General features: G+C 33.0%; 1 protein-coding gene across 1 annotated transcript; it reads right to left on the bottom strand.

Annotated features, from left to right (window-relative positions):
* Window positions 1-6983: 6983 nt before the first annotated feature.
* Window positions 6984-10746, bottom strand: LOC112034953 (transcription factor MYB11). The gene is made up of 3 exons (XM_024067781.2): window positions 10614-10746; window positions 10340-10469; window positions 6984-7979 (listed from the first exon to the last, which is right to left on the bottom strand). Exons 1-3 carry the CDS (start codon window positions 10744-10746, stop codon window positions 7088-7090), a joined length of 1155 nt encoding a protein of 384 aa, XP_023923549.1. The 3' UTR covers window positions 6984-7087.
* Between the last annotated feature and the right edge of the window lie 13653 nt (window positions 10747-24399).

Here is a 24399-nt window from a genome sequence, read left to right as displayed (position 1 = left end):
AGAGGTTAACTCCAAATCTTTCGACCTCCACAAATGTAGGAGAAGTTATGAAACAAATAACCGCTTCCATAGCATTATATAAGCACTTATCCCTGACAAAAAAAAGTAAGTTTTTCCCTTTAACACAAGTCCCTGAAATTTGGAATTCTAGATTTCGAAGAGAGAAACTAACTTTATTATTGGAGGGTTTGTGGCCAGTCAACCCCGGTCTCCTTTGATTCTTTGTTTTCCTTTTTCAGGCCCTCCAAATCATTCAAGTTCGAAACATCCAGTCTACTAATTTTCTGAGCATCATCAATTTTTATTTATTATAGGAATTTAGTAACCTTTATTCAATGTAATTCTATATATTCTGAAATATTAGTGATGTGAATTATGAAGTACCTCTAAAATTAATATCCAAGAATTTTTACTTTTTTTTTTTTTTAATTAAGGCTTATCCAAAATATATTAGACGAAATGAATTTATACATATAATTCTTATCGGCTTCCAAATATTTTAAACTCGTAATTGACAATTACACTTTATCCTCTTAAACTATATCTTCTTTTACACTTATCGCTTTAAACTATTTGAATGCACACTTACCCCCCTGAATTATACCTTTTTTTACACTTATCATCCTAAACTATGAGAATAAACATTGTACCCTCCTAAATTATATCATCTTTTACACTTACCTCCTAAACGATACCCATTTTACATTTACCCCCTTAAACAATGAGAAATACACACTTACTTATCTAAACAATTATCCATGGAATGTGGTATAAAGTATTACACGGGTAATAATTTAGGATGATAAGTGTGCATTCTCATAGTTTACGGGGACAAGTGTTACAAATGAGTAATAATTTAGGAGGGTTAAGTGTGCCTTTAGATAGTTTAGGGGAGTAAGTGTAAAAGAAATATAGTTTAAGAGAGTAAAGTATAATTTTCCCAATTTTATAATAGCAGTTCATAATCTCTTTAAAGATTAGTTATTTATTTATTTATTTTTATTTTAGAAACAAACACACATGCATAAGGAGAGGGAAATGTATTTTAACACAAAAGTACACCACAAACTCTGCTAAAAAATCATGATAACTTTTAAGGGATGGTGAGTCAAGTTATACATTAATAAATTTAAAAAAAAAAAAAAACTCTTTGTTTAATACATTAATAAACACTATAGAGTACCATTAACTAGAGGAGTTCGCAATGCGGTTTTGGGCCATTTTTAGCACCGTACTTTGCAGTGCAGTTTAGCCAAAACCATAAATGTATCACACTTCATATTTGCTGTCACATTTGCAATAGTTGAAGTTGAATCTAAATGATCAACTGCTGGATATATAGATACCTTTGGCAACTAATCCTCTTGATAGTACGGTAGTAGCATCTAAATGTGCAAATGTCGTGGCAGGAGTAGGATCGGTCAAATCGTCCACAGGCACATAAACTGCTTGAATTGAAGTTATGGGTCCTTCTTTGGTAGAAGTAATTATTTCTTGTAAAGAACTCATTTCGGTACTAAGGGTGGATTGATAACTCACAGCAGAAGGCATTCTACCCAATAAGGCAGATACTTTAGATCCTGCTTGAACGAAACGGAAGATATTGTCGATAAATAGAAATACATCTTGTTCATTAACATCTCGGAAATATTCTGCCATGGTTAGGGCAATTAAACAAACTCTCATACGAGCTCTAGTCAGTTCATTCATCTTATCATAACTGCATCGTACCTCATTTTTGCGGTTAAATATGCGGTGTAGTGTATAAGATGCGATTTGAAATTATTATATTTTTAAAATTTTAGGCTTTTCTTACCTAGTCTAAACTGATTTTTCCCTTTGCATTAGGCTAAGTTTTAAACTATTGATCTAGTTTTTATTTATTTTGAGCTAACTTTCCTAGTCAACATTTGGTTTATTAAACTATATATATATATATATATTTGAAAACTAGGGGTATTAAACTTTTAATAATATATTTCATATTAAAAAATTTAAATATATTATTAATATATAGAGAGGATACGGTGCGGTGCAGTTTTTTTTATTATAAAACTGCAAATTACACTGCACCATGCGGTGTGGTGTACTATTACTTACGGTGTGATGCGATTATGTCATTTAGTGAGCGATTTGTGTATAATTTTTACGATTTATGCAGTTTGGTGAACATTCTTACATACAATTCTTATTGACTTCCAAATATTCTTATCAACCATGCCTTTCCTAATTGAAACTGACATTACTTTTTTTTTTTTTTTAATAAACATCAACATTACTATAATAACAAAGATTTTTTTTTTTTTTTGAGAAAAATAACAAAGATATATATGAACATAACATACAGCTTCCACATTTCCAATTCTGGTACGATAGTTAATATGGGCCGTCACTTCAGAACTCTCACGATGTATGGACCGTCGTTTTTATTGTTCATTATTATTCCTTTTAAAAAAAGTATATTGATTTCATTCTCTCTACAGAAGACTGTAGCAAAAACTTTAAATTGTCAATGTCATTAAAAAGTGCTACAGCTGTGTAGCACCTGGCCTCTTGCTGATACGCATATATAACGAGTACGTACTGCAAGAGGTGCAATTAATTGAGATTTTATGCTTCATTGTTGTGCGAGTGGTTATCGTTGGTGCATGTAACTCTTCACATGATTTACTGATACCTTTTTACTAATCATAACTGGTTATATGGCAAGTTATAGCACAAAATTGTACTCAATTATATGATATTAGCACAATTTTGAAGTGTATATATATATATATATATATGAGTACATACGCAAGAGGTGCAATTAATTGGGATTTTATGCTCTATTTTTGTGCAAGTGGTTATTGTTGGTGTATATATAGGCATATATATAATATATATAAATAGAGAGTATAAAATTTGAATAAGACGATAAGTAAAAATAATGTTTATATTATGGATTTTGACAAGTCAAATCGAAACATGTTTGACCGGTCGAAAGTTGAAGAAGAATAGTTTTTGTAGAATTTTTGCAGAATTCTTGGCAACAGTTTTTGAGTATTTCAAACGATCGAAATGCCTTATGAACGTGCAATAAACTGTTGTGAATGTGCAACAAACTATTGTAACTCTCTAAAGGTATCTATTGAAGGGACACAACTTCTTAATTATAAATAGTGTTCCATATTCATTCTCACAATATACTCTTCTCACCTTCCTATAGAGATTCATAAGAATTCTCTCAATAATACTACTACTTGAAAAATTCTATGCTCAGTTATATCTTGGGAACAAGATTTTGGAGAAAAATAACAATGGTATATATGAACATAACATACTGCTACCACATTTCCAATTCTGGTACGATAGTTAATATGGGCCATCACTTCAGAACTCTCACGATGCATGGACCGTCGTTTTTATTGTTCATTATTATTCCTTTTAAAAAAAGTATATTGATTTCATTCTCTCTACTGAAGACTATAGCACAAACTTTAAATTGTCAATGTCATTAAAAAGTGCTACAGCTGTGTAGCACCTGGCCTCTTGCTGATAGGCATTTATAACGAGTACGTATTGCAAGAGGTGCAATTAATTGAGATTTTATGCTTCATTGTTGTGCGAGTGGTTATTGTTGGTGCATGTGAATTATGTTAGTACCACACAATTAAGTACAATTTTGTGCCATAATTTGTTATATGGTGAGTTGTGATTAGTAAAGGTAACTCCTCATATGATTTACTGACACATTTTTACCAATCATAACTTGTTCTATGGCCAGTTGTAGCACAAAATTGTGCTCAATTATATGGTATTAGCACAACTTTGATGTGTGTATATATATATATATATATATGAGTATATACGCAAGAGGTGCAATTAATTGGGATTTTATGCTCTATTGTTGTGCAAGTGGTTATTGTTGGTGTATATATAGGCATATATATAATATATATATATAAATAGAGAGTATAAAATTTGAATAAGACGATAAGTAAAAATAATGTTTATATTAAGGATTTTGACAAGTCAAATCGAAACATGTTTGACCGGTCGAAAGTTGAAGAAGAATAGTTTTTGTAGAATTTTTGCAGAATTCTTGGCAACAGTTTTTGAGTATTTCAAACGATCGAAATGCCTTATGAACGTGCAATAAACTGTTGTGAATGTGCAACAAACTATTGTAACTCTCTAAAGGTATCTATTGAAGGGACACAACTTCTTAATTATAAATAGTGTTCCATATTCATTCTCACAATATACTCTTCTCACCTTCCTATAGAGATTCATAAGAATTCTCTCAATAATACTACTACTTGAAAAATTCTATGCTCAGTTATATCTTGGGAACAAGATTGGGGTAAACTCTTTAATATCTTTGTATGGGCAAATACTGTTTAAGAATAACTGGTTTTCCGTGCCTCTAAGCCCGTTTTGTTGCCCTTTAATTTTTGTTATTCCTTCATTGTTAATTAATTTTTGATTTTTTTTTAATATAAAGATATATTAATTTCTTTCTCTCTTTTTTTTTTTTTCTTTTTTTTTGAGAAACAATTAATTTCATTCTCTCGGTTGGAGACTGTTGTATAAACTTTAAATTGTCAATGTGCTACAGCTGTAGCACTTGGCGTCTTGCGGTCTTGGCCTCTTGCTGGTAGCCGATAGGCCCATATAACCAGTACGGCCAGGGGCGCAATTAAGATTTTACGCTCCATTGACATTGACGAGCTGTTGGTTATTGAAGCATTGATTATTCGAATTATACGTGTAGACACTAGAGTCACATGCACACAAGGAACTAAACATGACACGAGTTGCCAATAGAAAAAGTTTAGATTCAAGTCGGTTTGAAGTTATCTTCGCTCAATACACTATGTGGCGATTGATTAATAGATTATTTGTGTATAGTTAGTTTTAATCACGTACATAATTTTTTTAATGAGTAATATGAATTGTATAAATAATTAATATAGGAAAAAAAAGTTAACAAATAGTTTAAAGGCATTGATTTAAGAATTATTTTTTAAAATTTTTTATAAAAAAGAAAAAAGTAATTAACTTTTTGCTAGTATTTAATATTTCCTAAGGGTATTACTATATTAGGTGCAGGGTATTTTAGTTTGTGTTTGTATCTCACGTAAATGTCTAGATTAAAGTTCAAATTACACATTCTGATGTTTCTAACAAGACGTTTAAAGTTTAAATCCCCTATTTTTTAATTATCGAATTATCAAAGATATATTACGTACAAAATAAAATGTATGTAATGCATTCTTAAGATGCTCAAATATCTCCTCATTCAAATCTTGTTGTTGGATCTAGAACAAAGCTTGCCAAAGGTAGGTTGAATCACTTCTAGATTGGTTTCGATGGTCCTTTTCAATATCGATCTCATCAATGTGAATTTGGTCAAGCTCGATATGAGATTGTGATTGAGGGTGAAATTTTTGGGGGAAATCATAATGCGTAATTAATGAAAGACAATAAGCTAATGTACTTTGTTCCAAGTGTGAAATTTGTAAGTCTCTCAATTGGCTAGAGGGATACATCAGTAAATCCCCTCTTCTTTAATTATCGAATTATCAAAGATATTTTACGTACAAAATAAAATATACGTAATGCATTCTTAAGATGCTCAAATATCTCCTCATTCAAATCTTGTTGTTGGATCTACAACAAAGCTTGCCAAAGGTAGGTTGAATCACTTCTAGATTGGTTTCGATGGTCCTTTTCGATGTCGATCTCATCAATGTGAATTTGGTCAAGCTCGATACGAGATTGTGATTGAGGGTGAAATTTTTGGGGGAAATCATAATGCGTAATTAATGAAAGACAATAAGCAAATGTACTTTGTTCCAAGTGCGAAATTTGTAAGTCTCTCAATTGGCTAGAGGGATACATCAGTAGATTTAATTTCTAAGGATCACGTGATTCGCAAAGAATTATTAAGTTAAATTATATGGCATTCAATTAGATGAGAAAATTGGGGAGCTGAATTGTAGTCCCCTAACCCTAACTATCAATTAATATAAGATGAATATGTGTTATAAGTAAGATTTGTTATAATTTACAAGTTTTTGAAGTTTAGGATGTTAAGTGCATGTACCCCATAGTTTTGGGGTTTTTTTGTGATTAACTCAAAATAAATTCTATCTCCACAGTGCTTTGATTTTTTTGAACAAAGAGTTATTATTATAAGTAGAGAGCACTTGACATCCACTGGCACTAATGTTTCTCAGCGTATGCAATATTTGATTTCGGCCGAATGATAAATTATCCTTTTTCAACCTCTTGTTCTTTGGTAAGGAGAAGCAAGAGAACATAAGACCTTCAATAGGCTTTACAAAAATATTATGATCATCACCAAATAGTATCAAGGAAGATTTAATGTCTGAAAGAAAAGAAACCACGTAGTGCATGATCCTCTCTATACATTTTTCTTAAAATGCGATTTATATATCACTTATCATATTAAATTTTTGTGTGGCCGATACAATCATCAAAACATGACGCTCGAATCCCATCACATTATATAGGCATCTAATAATTTGATTGGTGCATCTAAATTTTTCTAGAAATATCTGTACAGAGCACAAAAGAATATCCACCATTGAATCAAACTCAGAAAGCTAGATGAACATTGACAGGTTACAGATAGGTACTTCCGTGCACATGACCGGTCCAAATTTGGAAAAATGGAAATGGAATTCATTTTCCATAGTCCTTCAAACAATTAACAATGATGGAACTTGAGTGAGACTTTCTAATTCTTCCATCAATCAAACTTTGCAACAAATCTGAAGATGTCTTGATCGAACTCTCAACTATGAACTTTTACACAAGAGAGAGAGGGTGACAAAACCAAAAAAGAAGATTAATCTTAAGATAATTCCACCATTGAATTTATAAAATCCTATTCATTTATTTTAAAATGAATTAATTAACTTTTTTGAAAAAATGAATTAAATTTTACCGCATAATCTATTTAGACAATTGTTCATATGGCAAAATTTAATCCATTTATTTCAAAATGGATGAATAAGATTTTACGGTGGAATTACCTTAAAAACTCTTGAGGATCGAAGGAAAAAAAAAAAAAAGCATTTCAGGATAGAAGCCAAGCAACCATAGCATCATGTGTATCAGAATCTATCTCTGACAAATTGTAACTATCCCCTTCCCAATTATCACTTTCCCATAACGAAGATAACATTTTCTCTTTTTCATCCCAGATTTCATTCCCTCTTTCAACTCCATCATCAAAACCTGAAGTTATTGAAGAGCATGAATACCACTCCCCATTATCTCCATTTGAACTAAACTGACCACTCTCCTGCAAGTCCTCATGAGTTGCTAACATTTTGTCTGCACACATAAATCCACTGTCATTCCCATCATTAAAATCAATGATATCATAACCTCCTCTTCCCTCAGTCAGAGCTAAAACCCCATCTGGATCCAGCAAATCGTTGTCCACTATGTCATTAAACACACCACCATCAATTCCTTCCTGATCATGATCATATGGTACTAAAGTTTCAGTCTTTTTCTCACCACTAGCATACAACCTTTGGTTCTCACATTTCCATGCCTCATCAGAACGTAGAGCCAGGCTTTCTCTCTCATTATCATTAACCTTTGGATCCAAAACCATTCTATCATTTATGGTAGTACTTGAAAAGGTCTCTTGCTCCAAATCTGGTGTGGGAAGCAATAAGACTTCTTCAATATTTGGAGTAAGAGGACTATCTTTAGGTTTAATCTTTGGAACATCCTTTTGGATGTAGTAGGTCTTGTTCTTTTTCATGGCCCATCGGCTAGTTCTACCGCCTTTTCGCTTTGGAAGAATGTCTGCCTTGGATGAGTCCATGACCATTGGTAGGGTTTCACTGGAAGATCTCCTGAAACTGTGAATTTTTCTACTCAAGTGAGAGTTCCAGTAATTCTTTATTTCATTGTCTGTTCTTCCAGGCAAGTGACTAGCTATTAGAGACCATCTGCATTTAGAAAAGAAATTATCTTTATAAAAGGGAGACCACTGCAATTCATCCGTGAAGTAACAAAAAATAACAGTTGTTTTTCAGCAATAAATAAGAGTCCTAAACGTGAAAAAGAATGGTAGACTTAAAAAGTTGGCATTATTTTCCTCAAAAACTTTATAACTCAACTAGAATGTTTCTAACAAAAATATTTAGGGTTGAAATCTCTACTTTCCTGTTGTAACTATTAGATTTATCCAAAATAAAAATAAAACACAGATTATTGTAACCCAATACTCTATTTTATTTCCCTTTCCTATCAAAACAAAAGAAACATCTTAACCAAAAAATTCTTCACGAATCAAAGCATAGTTTTAAAATCATGTTCAACAATGGTTTGGTCTATTTGAATAGAAGTATTCAAAAGGAAATTTTGGTTTTACAATCTGTGTTCTTAAAACCATGTGAATCAATTTATATACTAACAATTATTGTTCAAATCTAAACGATAAATTATTAAGAAATTTAATTCTTAGTTATTTAATAAGTGAAACTGAAGGTTTTTTAGCCAAGTACATTTTAATGTATCAAGTAGACAAGTACTTCATTTTACAAAAGATAATTTCCATTCACTTAAGTAACGTTTGGTAACTATATCGAATTTAGATTTTTTACTTTTGGTAGTATATATTTTTCTTAAACATAGCATTTGGTATTGTGTTGAAATTCTTACTAAAAATTTATTATGTCAATTGAAACTTCTCTTTTACCAATACCATTCCCACTCTCTCATCCAAATTCATCACTCCAAACCACTTCTTTCTTTTACCTCAAAGTTAAAACCCATATCTAAACCATTCCATTATGCTCATTACCTACAAAAATACCCATCTTTTGCTCCTAAACCAAGTCAAAAAATTTCAAGAAATTATTGGCTTTTGTATTTAAGAGAAATTTGGATTTAGGGGTTTGCGTGTGGGGATGATGGTGTTGCTGTTGAGGATGAAGAAGTTATGAAAGAGGCTTGAGGTGAGAGCACTATACCTGGTTCAAGTACTCAGCCATAGAGAGGAAGAAGAAAGAAAATGTGAGAGAGAGAGAGAGTAATAATTGGTTTAAAAGAAAAGAGGTGTTACGTTCACAATATTTTTACAATAAATTATAGGTGGATAGTTGTTATTGGTTCAAATTTAAACGTAATACTAAGATTACCTTTTTGGCCCCACAATAACAACTTCCTACTTAAAATTTGTTGTGAAAATATTGTGGACATATCATTTCTCTTAAAAAAATGAGTGATAATTAATGAATATTTTGAAACTGAGAATGAGAATAGAGAAAAAAGTCAAAAACTATAATGGGATCCAATAAATTCTTTATTGTTGAATGAGAATGAGAATGTGAATACAAATTGGTTTAAAAGAATGAGAGATGATTCATGAATATAATATACTACAAGGTAGAGTTAACAATCACAGCAAAAAGGGGATAATATACTCTCAAGTTCAAAAATTCTACACGGAGTTTTTTATATCTCTCCTCTCTCATCATTTTTTTTTCATAAATATTAAATTGGATCAATTTGGTAGTTACTAATAATCATTTATTGAAATTTTATTTCTTTGTGAAAGTAACTATTCTATCATTTAAAAAAGAAAAAGAAAAAGCGAAAGTGATAAGATTATAATATAGGTTGTAAATTGTAAATAAAAGATTTTATAATGAATCCTTTTTTAATTCAAACTTTAATTCTCCGAACATAATTTCCCCCAAACTAGTCTAGAAAAATCTTGTTCGACCCATATGTGGTAATTGATAAAATCATTTACCTGTATTACATATTTAGACAAGTCATGCTAGGTGATATGACTAAAAGTATATGTTGATGATTTTATCGCTCATCACATAGTGGGTGGATTTGAGGAATTTTCACCTAAGCCAAATTAGAGGTAAATTTTTTCAATATTCTTATGCTTGGAATTGTGTGAGATGCATTATAGAGTTCAAACATAAGTCCTGGCCTCAGTCAATTAGTCGATGTCCACTTCTTTCGGGACCAAAACTGCAAGAGCTGACATAAACTTACAATTTTTGGAAGGAAGGATGTAATAGAGGAAATTACTGAAGGAAAATTAGGCAGAAAGAAACAAAACAAGTTCCATCCCCATCAAAAGAGGGAGGGAAGAAGAGGAAAACAAAAACAAAAAGTAAACCATTTTTGGTGGATACCATTAATGAGGACGTTTTTTTTTACTGAAGAAGGTAGACCATTAATGAGGATGTTAAGAAAGAGGGAGAGAGAAATTCTAGAATTTGTGTTCACTTGGTTTGGTGATGGAGAAGAAAAATGAACAAGCTAGCTAGATTGCTGCACTAACCTATTCCCCATAGAAGAATGCAACTTTATGATGGTTTCATCTTCCTCCCTAGAAATGTTTCCTCTCTTCAAGTCAGATCTCAAGTAGTTAATCCATCTCAACCTGCAGCTCTTCCCACACCTCAGTAACCCTTCAAAATCCCACAATAAAAACCATGGAAACAAAAAAAAAAAAAAAACACAAATGTCAAAACCATGATCATATATCATATGACACAAATCAAAGAAGTAATTATATAACTTGCATTATATTATATGTATATAAATATATATACCTGCATTCTTTGGCAATGACCTCCATGACCCTTCTCCATTAGCTTGAATATACTTGATTAGAATCTCATCCTCCTCAGAAGTCCACCTGCCTTTCTTCAACCCAACTTTATCACAGCATGGAGCCCTTCCCATTTCGCTATACAAAGAAAGTCATGAACTACAGTTGACTATAACTTGTATTATTATTATTATTTTTTTTGTATGCACGTACATGTCATTAGAGAACAAAAGCTGAAAATTTGTGACTCTTATTTATAGAGAGAAGGGGTATAGCCACATAGGTGTGGGGCCAGTGATCGATGTAGATAATTAAATCTGTGGTGTGAGAAAGTGCCACGAGGGCTGTGTAAGAAAGCCACACTCGTGGCTTCTGTATCGTCGAGAACCTCGCGACGGGGCTTCACTCTCCCACGTTGATGCTCTTATAGCTAGTATGAATACATGCATTTGTGATCGCCTTCACGATTGTTCTTCCAAATCATTGCCACTTGCCTTTATGATCCCATCTACCCATTGAAATTGCTTTCAAAGAATGTACCTGCGCTACCGGGGACCATATTTACTCTTGTGTCAAAACCACAAAACCTTCAATTACTTTAAATGGGAAGTACTTATTCATTGTTTTCAATGAATGTACCTGCACTACCGGGGACCATATTTACTCTCGTGTCAAAACCACAAAACCTTCAATTAGTCTAAAACTCTAAATGGGAAGTACTTATTCAGTTCTCATCTTATAAATAAATAATAAAAGAAAAACTTTCCTTTTTTTTTCTTGGCAAGATGGGGAAGTAAGAGATATAAAAGAAAAATGGGAGGAGAGAAGAAGGGAAAATTATTAGGTATTCTCAGAGTAGTAATGTGGTATTTTCTTTTTTTCACATTTAATGATGAATCTTACTAATTAAATTAAATAATTGTTAAGTACTTTCAGAACACGGTAACTTGATACTTGTTCTTCTTACATTCATAATAGATTTCACTAATTAAATTTATGATGTAGTCTACAATAAATGTGAAAACAGGGAGTACTATTTCAATACTTAATAATTACTAATTACTTGAGAAGAAGAGCAAATGAAAGAGAAGAAAAAATTATTGTCCCATATATTGTTGAACAGGGCTTCACTGAATTCATAGTCTTTTGTTAAAAATAAAAATAAAAAACCTCAAATTTTTTGTGTACCAAGCATGCTGATTATAATAACAATTAGGTTTTACTTGAAATCATTGAATTCATAGTCATTTGTAAAAGAAAAAAGAAAAAAATCTCAAATTTTTTGTGTACGTACCAAGCAAGCTGATTATAATAACATTTAGGTTTTACTTGAAATCATGAAAAAACCATAAGGCCAAAAGTCAAAACATATTTTCAATAAAGTTTGTTTTAAAATAGATACCTTTTTTTTTTTTTTTTTTCAATTTCGAGTGTTTGGTTCGATTAAAAATTCTAGTCAATTTAAAAATATTTTCTGGTTGATTGTCAAATTTGGTCTCATATGGAGTGTAAAATGTTTTAGGCTTGGACTCAGCTTAAAACAATTTCAAATTCTTCTCGCAACACAGCTCGAGGCCCCACCCCAACCTCCCCACCCTAAACTCCTAAGAAACTCTCCCACATATTGCCACCTTCAAAGATCGTGATAATTGACAATGGCGGCGAGGTTGGACAACCATGACTTCTCTCTCTCATGCATTTTTTTCTATTAGATTTTCAGTGGATATTTCTTTTATTTTGTGAAATCATAATAAATTTTGGTATTATGGCTTTTATTTATTTATTTTTTATAAAAGTATTGTGGTTTTGTTGGTATGATGAATTTGTGTATATTTTATGGGATTATACTATTATTATGGTGTATTTTATGTTCATAAACATTTTTATTTTTCATAAGCCAAACACCTGAAGATGTCTCTTAGAGCATTTGTAAGAATGCAATCAAATACTTCTCAAAAAAAAAATTGGCTAATTTTAATGTCGAAACAAGCACAGCCTAAGTTGAAATCATGTTTTAAAAATATAAATTCAAAATAACCAAGCATATTTTAATTAGTTTTGAATTTATAGTATATATTGCAAATAATTTTACTACGATAACAATTTTTTTTAAACAAAAACTAAGAATTATTCTGCCTACCAAGCCATCTGAATTTAATAAATAGTTTTGTTTTTTCATTTTTTCCAGCTAGTGCTAGCTTAATCTAAAATCAACTCAAATTATTAATAGGAGGTGAAACATGAACGCAAAAGAAAGAAACCCTTGACATTAAGTAGAAAGGAGATTGTAAATTCCAGTTAACTCAACTGGTAAAGTCTCTGATGGTTGTATAAGAGATCTGGGGTTCAATCCCTACATACATCAAAAACTGATTAGTGTCTTGATCTGATAATAAATAACTATTATCAGGAGCGAATGCCATAAGTTGAAACTCTCTAAAAAAAAAAAAAAAAAAAAAGTCAAAAAGAGATTTAATGAAAGATGGGGACCGATTGAATTTGGCAATGGTCCAATTAATTATTGGTGCTGCAGGCGAGTCCAAACCTAACTTGTCCTGCATTCCTTAATATGATTTTAACCCTATATCCAATGCAATTAATTTTATGTTGCGTTGTTTTGCCAACATGTACATATATAGCATGAAGAAGAAAGAAATTAAGGCGATTTTCAAGACGGTGATGTCAACTTTGTAATTTGTATGCTTGCAAAATTCTCTTAAGTCGATATCAGGGTTGGTGGTGTACACTGGTACTAGCTTTATTTTTTATTTTATTTTTATTTTTTTTGGAGGACGTAAACTGGTACTAGCTAATTAAGTAGCAAGAGACTACGTCCACAGCCCAAAAAACCCAAAAATAAAAAATAAAAAATAAAAATTAGCGAGAGTCCAAGAGGGCTCATGAATCATGGCTTCTCCTAAAATTTTATTTATATATATATATATATACACACACACTTGCACGTGCACACATAATAACAAAATGTTTGTTAAGTGTTTGGCATTTTAGAAATATATGTTCAAATAATTGTGTGTTGTTTAGTTACTTTTGGTTGATTGCTGTTTAATTGTGAACTAAAATTTAAAGTTTAGAACTTTAAGATTTAGTTTTTATTGTGATGATGTGCTCCGATAGCACCTTGATGCATTTGGGTGTTTTTTTTTTTTTTTTTTTAAGAAATCAAAATTATTATGAGTTTTTAGTTTTTTAATTCATAGAATATTGAAAATATGAGATAAAATCATAAAAATAATGATCTTTATTTAATTTGTAATTTATGAGAAGACTAACTACAATATTTAATATTTTGAAAAGAAGAAAACACAAATACCTCAGAAACAATTATTTTTTAGATACTTTATTAAGGAAAATGCTAGAGATACAAATTTTTTAAGAAAAACTTTTACAAATTGTTGATGTGTTGAGTGATTATTAGTAATAAAAAAATGATAATATTGATAGACCCAAATGAGAACTAATAAGAAGTTGATCATAACAACATATTTATAAAAATATTGTAAAATAGTTTGTAACTGTAGTATTACTCATTTATTAATACTTGTGGGAACATTTAATATTAAAATGATATTTTAATAAATTAATTAAATGCTAAGTTGGCAAATTAAATGAGGAATTGTGAGAGTTATAAGTGGTTAATGAGGAGTTAGTATTTTAGTAATCTCACACTGATCAGGAGGAGAAAGAGTTCTTATTAATTTAAAGCGTGGAGATTAATTAGGCTTAAGTATATTGTAGTAGAAAATGGGTCTAACCCATGCGTGTGGGGAAGATGAGAGGGCTTAAATCTTATTAAAGAAAGCAAGATTTATGTGTCTTAGTCCAATTGTAATGTAATATTCGAGAAATAATTGTTGCAATTTTTTTATATTTCTCTTGTAATTTTCTGTATTTTCAGAAACAATACGAAATATATAGGTACGTATGACTTGTTCAAGAGTACTTCGGCTTTAAAAATAAAAATAAAAACTACATGCATTCATTTCGTTTGGTAAAGCAGAGATCTTCAGTTTTTTGACCAAATGTTCATTTTTATTTATTTATTTTTTAAGCCGGGATGAATGAAATTTAGGTGGGATTACTTTACAAAGTAGCTGAATTTCTTGTACTTTTAAAAATCTCTAATTATACTAGATCCCAAGCTAGTCTTATGACTTCATAATTCGAACTAACTAGATTCCAAAACTAAAACAATACACAGGTACGTACGGGGCATTGTCTTCTTCGTTTTTTTGATATTATTGTTTTCTTCGCTGACTTTTTATCCTCTTTCCTATCAATCCTACATAATATATATACGTGCAAATAAGAAATATTATGCCTAGGTTTGGATAGCGTTTCTTCTTGCTAAAAGTAGAGTTGCGTTTTCTGTTTTTTTTTTTTTTTTTTGTCGGTTTTGTTGACTTTTAAGAGACAAAAATTACGGTGCGTATACTGTGCGTGCACTGTTCACGTACTGTTCATACACTGTTCACGCAATATTTAATATTAAAAATGGGTCCCACAATACTATTCACACATTTAAAAATTATTTTGCTACAATATTTTCAGCAACAATCAGTTTTTATCAACTTTCAGCAACAATAAGTGCTATCCAAATGGACCCTATATATATATATATAATATGTGTGTGTAAGAAAAAGAAAAAGAAAAAAAAAAACTGAACACATTTTATGGTGGAATAGGGAAAAAAAAACACCTGGTCCATCATTTTTTTTTTCTACCTAATTAAACACATTTTAAAAAAGTTTTCTTTCTTATTTTTTCTCCAAAATTTTTCAACCATCATATTTTACCTCCAAACAAATACACCCTAAGTAATTAATATTTCGAGTCCATATGTGATTATTTTATTTTACTGAAATTGAAATTTTTTTACTGAAAGTACTATAAATAAAAGTAAAAGTTAACTAAAATAGTATAGTAAAACTCATAAATAATACTAAAAAATACAATAAAATTCATAAATAATAAAATAAATTAGAGAAATAGTACATGTCAAACACACAAAACATGAAGGGTCTGTTTGGATTAAACTTATTGTTGCTGAAACTAAAAATTGAAAACTGAAAACTGAAAATACTGTAGCAAAATAATTTTAAAATATGTAAATAGTACGATGGGATCCATTTTTAATATTTTTAAATGTATAAACAGTGATGCTATAATACTGTTACAATAAAAATTGTTCTCTGCACAGTACATCCATATGATTGTACTATTTATGCACAGGGAAAGAAAAAAAAAATTCTAAAAACGCAGACTGAGAGACACGAACGCCTAGCCCAAACGCTCACGAAAATGATATCAATCCAGATTATTTTAATTTGAGTTCGGGGTCCATGACTCCATACTCCGGTACGTACTGTCCATTCCATTAATTTTAGTACATTATAAAAAGCTAGAAACATCACCCTGGTTTCTTTCTCTTAATGATGATTCTTATACACTGTAGAAACTAGAAACTAGAAAAACGAGCCTGAATTCTTTCTTTTAATGATGATGTCTCTCACAGAGTCTCACTCACTATTTGGATCCAAAAATTGTATAATGTACTTGGAATCAATTCTTCTTCTTGTCGTGTGCTGGAGCAAATCAATTATTCTTTTATCACTTTTTAACAAAATAAAAATTTTACTCTAAAACTCACAAAACAATTTTATATTGGTAGAATGACCATCACATTAAAAGTATATGGTGATAATTATTACAATTCTTTTAGAGATAAATAATTATTCATTATTTTTAAAAATAATTATTCATAAAGAATAATTATTTTCTATAATAAAAAATATAATTAAACTACCGAATAACTAAACTATAAAAATAATCATTACATTTAATGTTTATTACAATCTATCAATTATTCTCTTATTCTTTTTTGACATTTGAAACGTTCTCTTATTCTTTTTGACATTTGTCATTAGAGTAATCAATGAAAACAACAATGCCATCACACACAGAGTCTGCAACTCTGTGCCATCACAAACACACACACACACACAACATGAATTTTCTAAAACTAACAGTCTTCGTGCCTTCTGCATGAGGTTTAAATTTGTAAACTACCAATTTGCAAGTAGGCACTCATGGGGACGTGGTACATTGTGAATTGCCAAATAGATACCAAATTTTATGAACGGGGTTAGGTGAGTCAGTGTAATGAAAGTCGAGATAGTGTTCGCATGATAAATTTAGAAGTAGTTAAAACATAAGATCTCTTGCTATTTAATGTCAATGGGAAAAAGAAGTAGGTAGAAATCTTTCCTTAACAAACGGGTGAAGTGTGCGATTAAAGTAAGCACTTGATGAAATCTAGATTAAGCATTGTGATTGAATAATAATATTATCTACTTCTTTCCATAAAAAGAACTTAAGTTTAAAACCTTCAACTCTCATTTAAAATGCCTAGAATGTATTAGAAGCAGGAAAGTCAATATATTATTAGCTGGATAAAATTTAAATACAGTACCTTGATGCTGTTCATTAGGTTCTCCTTTTAAGATTCAGTCATGTGACTACTTAATTAAAAAATACACTTACATCCCATGAAAAAAAAACCCACATGACAGAATCTTAAAATGAAAACCTAAGAAACAACACATAAGTATTGTACTTAAGTTTTGCTTTTATTAACATTACCATGAAAATAGTCAACACATTATTAGTACCCTTCTAAACTGAACCAAAAAAATATCAAGTTGTATAAGCTTGTACCAAAAATATTTCAAGTATTTCGGCCAATATAAGCATTTCAGCATGTACAATAAAAAAAATGTTAAAATGTTGAATTTTGAATTTTTTTAAAATATATTAATTAAACTAACATATTGGTTAATTTACTTATGCTAATATTTAGGCTTATAAAATGTGTGGATTTTAAATATGACATTAATAAACATAAAAATTAATGAATTCATACTTACATAAATAAATATTGTAAGGACCTATTTTGAGCTTATAGCCCACTATATGGAATGACTTCAGCCCAAAAAACCCAAAAACAATGAATTTGTAGAGAATAGATTGGAGAACTGGGCTTTAGTTGATCAAACAGATATTGGAATCAATTAGACGATCAGAGAATGAAACAAAATAGGATTATTCTGAAGAAAAATGGTCCTCGGCAAATTTCGAGGTGTACTATTCTCTTATATTATCTTCAAATTCAGATACAAGTTTTGTTCCTGAATATTACAGATTTTTTTCTTTAGATTTTTCCCCCCTCCTTCTTTTCTCCCTCTCCTTCCTTTTATGCTTTTTTTCCTTGCCATCCCTATCCTCCACGTGCATGCCAAATGGTGAATCTTGATAGTTGTCCCATCAGCACCTCCCATAAGTCTTCATGTAGTAACTGTAAGGCTGAAACCTACTGTTCAGGTATCACCTCCACATTAATGCGGCTAGAGAGTTAGCTACAGAGCATTTAATGGGGAGGTAGCAGCTTTTTCCTTGGATATTTTATGATCCTTCTATGTCTTGAGCTTCCTAGTACTTATCTGCATCAACTAAGTACTTCTGTGATGTTTCTTCGGATAGTAGATCATCTATACGGGCGATGACCTCGGTCAGCCGATGTGACTCTTCTTCTCGGTACAACCCCTTAAGTCGTCATGATCTAAATTGACTTCTTTGTTTGTTAATATGGACCCTTCTAATAACGTTTACCCCTCCTCGGACATATTTCATCCTCGGCGTGGGGCTTAGGTCCATTACACAACATGTGTAATGGACCTCCAGGCCCAATACTGCTACAATAGCCCCTCAAAATTCTACTTTTAGTACCTCAGACAAAAATGAGGATTTTGATATCCTCAGGTATTTTTTTAACTTCTTATGTCTTGTCCTACGCTAGTACTTCTGCTCGTTTTAACTACCTAAGGCACATTCCTGACGCTTGGGCGTCTAAAGTTGCCCTCATTAAATTCTGATGGTGCCTTTGTTCTCCACGTTCAACGGCATGATGCAAATCAAATGGTAGAGAATTTCCTGGGGTCTCAAGCTGGAGTTTTCCCGCTTGTAACTTTTCTGTCATTATAAATAGCTTCATAAATCAATTCCTTTCATTACTTCCATTAATCACACAGTTCTAGAACTCATACACTGAACCTGCCACCTTCTCTTATTTCTTCGTGCGTCTACAAATACAAAAAAAAAAAAAAAAAAAAAAAAAAAAAAAAAAAACCTGTCCGACGACCTTCTTTTCAAAACCTGTAAGTTTCCTCAAACTCTTTTAACTTCATTTCTTTCCTCCTATTCTCTTTTCATTACCCTTTACTCTTTTTTCGGTTCCATTTTTCATTTCAAAATTATTGATTTCTTTTCACAACTTCTTAGAAAATGGGTAGATTCAAACGTTTAGTTGAAAAGGATGAGGATATAGAGAAATTTAGAGCTGAGTATAAGATCCCACCAATAGTAGGCATGAGATACGCCGCCCAAGGGGCATGGGCAGATGATAGGAAAGAGGGGAGGTGGTCATCCCAATGATCACCTTCATTAAGGGAGGGATGACCATTCCTATGGGCAATCTTACTAGGAATTTCCTTAGGTTCTTTAGATTATCCCCAACGCAATGCGCCCCTAATATGTTCAGAGTATTAGGGAGTATAGAAGCTCTGAACGAGAGGATGAACCTAGGATTGACACACCATGACGTCAATTGGGTGTACAATCTTCACCAATTGAAGGGGCAGAGATATTACCTTAAGTCAAGGTATCCCGAAGTAAGGCTGATCCAATGCCTACCTACATCGAACAAAGGATTAAAGGAAGATTTTTTAATCTTTTCTGAGGAATGGCATGATGGTCTACCCTGTCCGACTAGAGAGGGAACACCAGGTAGGGGTCTAGTTATAAATCTGTACACCTCGGCTTATATTTCTGTCCTATTCCTTACTATTTCTATCACTGATTAATTTTCCCTTTTGTTTTGATGATTTTGTAGACAAACATTCTACAATACCTCGATTCAACCTAATCAACAGAGCGAGCTTAGATAAGATCCTACGATCCGAGGTGTTTGTGAACGAAGCAGATGGCCAGTTGCGAGCAGCACACATAATCCTTGGATACAAACCCATCTCAAGTGCATTTCAAGCTCTGAAGTGCGTGATAAGAGCCAAAGATCCTCACCTTCAACATATTAGTGTTACCTACGAAGGATTTGTTGTCCCTAAAGGCATTCCAATTCCAGAGGCTACACCCATTAACCAACCACTTTTTGTGGGTATCCCCTCACCAGAAGGATCCTCATCTTATCCCATCACAAAGGAAGAAGAGGACGAAGAAGAAGAAGAAGAAAAAGAAGAGACAGAGAGAGTTATAAATTTTCTTACTCTCCAAAAGACTTCGAGGTATTCAATCGATCTCCATCTCCTAAGGAAACCCCAGCTGATTTAAGTGAGATGGGCATCCAAAGGAAATCTAAGAGAAGTTTGATGGAACTAATCAAATCTTAGCTTGGAAAGGATGCACCTGGGGGGTCAATTTAGCCCAAATTGCCTCCTTCCCCTCCTAAGCTTCCTCTTCCTCCTTCTCAACCATCTCTGCCATCGAGGCCTGAACCTTCTGATCCAAAGATAAAAAGGGAGCAGAAAGGTAAGGACATGGTCGATGTTAACAGATCTCGTCCTTCACCAGAAAAAGAGCCTCAACATCCTACAAAACAGCTGAGAACTAAATCTGGAGGACCAAGAATCTCAGAGAGAAGGGACAACCAGCCACCCAAGCCTCAAGCTTGGCTTCTAGCCCCTATGATCAATGGTGAGCCCCTGAGGGATGATGCATCCATCAGGGACTTCCATGGAGGCATTGGATGCCAAGTTGCCTCGGCATTGGAAGAAGCTCTGCTACTTCCAACTGATATGGCCGAGCTGCGATCTATCAGGAGACCAGAAGTTTTTCTTAACTTTAAACGATATTTGGGGATGGTATACAATTCACTCCTTTTCTATTCTCTATTGTTTATTTTTATTTTTATTTTTATTTTATTTATTTTCAAAAAGTGACCATATATATATATATATATATATATTTGTTAGGTTGTCCAAGTCATTTTCAGGATTAAGGAGATAATCAATTCCTGCTACGCGCAGCTAAACGTTGAGAGATCTAGGCACACGACAGTGGTGAATTCATTCAATGTTGCTGATCAGTCCAACAAGGACTTAAGGAAAATATTGACAGAGGAAGAGCGAGCTAGGAAGAGCGCTAACTCAGCGTTGGAGAGCGCTCAAAGGTAGGCTGAGGATCAAAGGGTGCAGCTGCGCGACGCCAAGGAACAGCTGGACTCTCCTAAAGAGTAAGTTGCAGCTCTACAGAAAAAGTTAGCTGAGATCCAGAAACAGAGGGATGAGGCCGAGAAGGCGAAAGATGAGGCTGTCAAATCAAAAAGTGAGGTCGAGAAAGCCAGGGATGAGGCCGAGCAGCATGGTTATGACATCGAGGTGGCCGAGACTGAGGATAACCTCAGGGCAGAGGTGCCAGGGGTGTGCCGAACCTACTGCGCTCAGACTTGGATTGAAGCCCTCAACTAGGCCAGGGTTGAGGCTTCTTCTAGAAAAAGAAACTAAAGCTCCCAAGGAGACCTCTTTTGATGTGACTAAGTCCTCGGATAAAAGCGTAGATATTCCACAAGATGGGGCTGCTTCTCAGAGTTTTGAAATAGTCTTAGCCTCAGTCACCATACTTGCCAAAGAGGATCCTAAGGACAAAGAGAAAGCAACGTCTACTAAAGCAGCCAATCAAGCAAACAACACTTCCAAGGTTGGGCTTCAGATAAAACTGAAATGTTGAATCTTTATCTTTATAATGTAACTGCCATACTTGTTTTTGAGATATATTTCAATTGAATGCAAATCTTATTTTCTTCAGCCTGCAAGAGTTATTTTCTTCACTTATGCAACTTTTGATTATCAATTGATTGAACATAGCTATGTGCCTTGAAAGTATGTGATTGTTTGTTTAAGGGAAATTACAAATTTCATACATTTCTAATTGGGACTCATAATAAACCAAGATTAGTCAATTCACAGTATTGACAATACATACCAAGGATTTACAAACTTTGAGAAGTTTTCTAACCTTAAGAAAAATATTCAATTGTTGATCGAAAATCTACTAAGTCCATGACACCCTAAAATGTTTTAAGTGATGCTCATGGAATCTAACTTACATTCATATTGGGTGATAGAAAACCAAGATTAGTTATTATTATTTATTTTTTTATTTTTTTAATGCTTGGTCCAATATTTGTTCAATGCTTCACTAGATACCGTAGTGTTTTAATTGATACTGGGTGTATGATCAAGGAATCTGATGCAATTCAACTTCTGTTTAACACTTAGAAAATAACTTGAAAGATATCAATTTGTCCAAAGTATGTGGTCCGAGGAACAAGGCATGACCAAGGTTCTGTTTGACATTTACACAAATATTGTAACGTGTTAATTTTCCCAAAAAAAATGGTCCAAGGAACCAGACATAGCTTAGCTTCTGTTTGACACTCTCACAGATATTGTAACGTGTTAATTTTCCCAAAGTAGATGGTCCGAGGAACCAGACATAACTTAGATTCTGTTTAACACTTAAAAAATTACTTAAAAGATATCAATTTCCCCAAGGTATGTGGTCCGAGGAATCAAACATGACCAAGGTTCTGTTTGATACTCTCACAGATATTGTAACGTGCTAATTTTCCTAAAGCAGATGGTCCGAGGAACCAGACATAGCTCAAGTTCTGTTTAACACTTAAAAAATTACTTAAAAGATATCAATTTGCCCAAGGTATGTGGTCCGTGGAACCAGACATGACCAAGGTTCTGTTTGATATTATCACAGACAATGCAAATCATGTAGCGTATAACATAATAAACCCAAGTTGGACAAAGGAGCTCTTTATTAATAATAATACCTTCTAAGGTTTTTACATTCCAAGGACGAGGTACAACTCTTTCGTCTAGATCTTCAAGATAATACGCACATATTCCTGCTACTGATGTTATACGATATAGTCCTTCCCAGTTCAGTCCCAATTTTCCCCATGCTGGATTCTTAGCTATTCCCATAACCTTCCATAAGACTAAATCTTCCACTGCCAGTGGCCTTTGCTTTACATTGGTATCATATTTTTGCTTGAGTTTGTGTTGATAATAAGCCAATTGGACCATGGCATTCTCTCTTCGCTCTTCAACTAAATCTAAGCTCCTTTCCAATAGTTTATCGTTGTTGCTCAGAGTAAAAGAGTTTGTTCTTAGGGTGGAAAACCCAGTTTCTAGGGAAATAACAGCCTCTACCCCATATGTCATCGAAAAAGGTGTTTCTCCTGTGGATCTAAGAGGTGTAGTCCGATAAGTCCACAAGACGTGTGATAACTCTTCGACCCATCTCCCTTTTGCATCATCAAGTCTCCTCTTGAGTCCACTTACTATGACTTTATTGACAGCTTCAGCCTGTCTATTCCCCTGTGGGTATGCTGGGGTAGAATATCTATTTGTTATACCCATGTCGCAGCAATATCTTCTAAAGGCCTTACTATCAAATTGCAAGTTGTTGTCCGAGATGAAAGTGCGTAGGACTCCGAACCTTGTTATTATGTTTTTCCAAATAAACCGTTTGGCATCCACATCCCCAATATTGGACAATGGTTCAGCTTCAACCCATTTAGTGAAGTAATCTGTGCCGACTAGTAAATACCTCTTATTCCCTGCTACCTTAGGAAAAAGGACCAATAATATTCAAGCCCCACTGAGCGAAAGGCCAAGGATTGGAGATAGAATTAAGGACTCCACCAGGCTGGTGAATGTTTAGGGCAAACCTCTAACACTGGTCGCATTTCTTTACATAGTCTTCCACTTCTTTCTACATCTTCGGCCACAAGTAGCCTTACGTAAGGGCCCTGTGTGATAAAGATCTTCCCCCTGTATGGCTTTCACAAATTCCCTCATGTAGTTCTTCTAAAATGTCCTTAACTCCCTCTAGATGTACACAGAGCAGATATGGGCCAGAGAAAGATCTCTTATACAGCTTCTGATCCTCAGACAGCCAGAATCGAGGAGCTTTTCTTCGTACTTTATTTGCCTCGGACTTGTCTTCTGGTAAGATATCCTTCTTAAGGTACAGTACAATAGGATCTATCTAGCTTGGAGCCATTCTTATTTGATGAACATTGTCACGCCCCAAACCCGATATCCGGATTTGTGACCATGACCGGCATGCTAATATCAAGTTTAAACATGATATTAACAAGAACCAACTTAACTTTTAACAAAAGCTTTTAGAAAAGCTTTTACAAGGGCTTCCCTCTTTCATATCATCTTTGTTTCTTTACTTAAATGGTATACTTTTTTCACTTGACATTCAGAGCATCTATGCTGAACTCAAAGAATAACATAATCCACCAGGTTTTTCAAATTTCATACTTTCACATAATACATCTCTTAATGCTTTAAGGTATACACTTTCATTAGATCCTAAATTACACAATGCTATAAAACTAACATCAAATTCCTAATTTAGGATCTATACATATAAAACTAAAACCAGCTCCTTCCAAAACTCGACTAAGGCTCCCTCTGCTCCAAAATAAAACCTGCTAACTGAAAGAGTGGAAGGGGTGAGCTACACAGCTCAGTAAAGGTAAGATATATGAGAATTCAATAAGTATGCATGTAAATTAAATCATTTCATTCTAGGAGTATTCGAATAGGAGAACATCTTTTCATGCATAGTATCTTATACTATGTATAATAATAACTTATATGCTCTTC

This window comes from Quercus suber, unplaced genomic scaffold (genome assembly GCF_002906115.3).
Source record: "Quercus suber isolate HL8 unplaced genomic scaffold, Cork oak 2.0 scaffold_107, whole genome shotgun sequence".
NCBI lineage: Eukaryota > Viridiplantae > Streptophyta > Magnoliopsida > Fagales > Fagaceae > Quercus > Quercus suber.
The sequence above is the reverse complement of the archived record's forward strand: the minus strand, read 5'-3'. Positions and strand labels throughout refer to the sequence as shown.

Coding starts and splice junctions, on each gene's coding strand:
- LOC112034953 (XM_024067781.2), bottom strand. CDS start 10,746: ATGGGAAGGGCTCCATGCTGTGATAAAGTTGGGTTGAAGAAAGGCAGG. Junction 10,470..10,613: donor GTCATTGCCAAAGAATGCAG/GTATATATATTT, acceptor GGGATTTTGAAG/GGTTACTGAGGTGTGGGAAG. Junction 7,980..10,339: donor CATTCTTCTATGGGGAATAG/GTTAGTGCAGCA, acceptor TTCTAAATGCAG/ATGGTCTCTAATAGCTAGTC.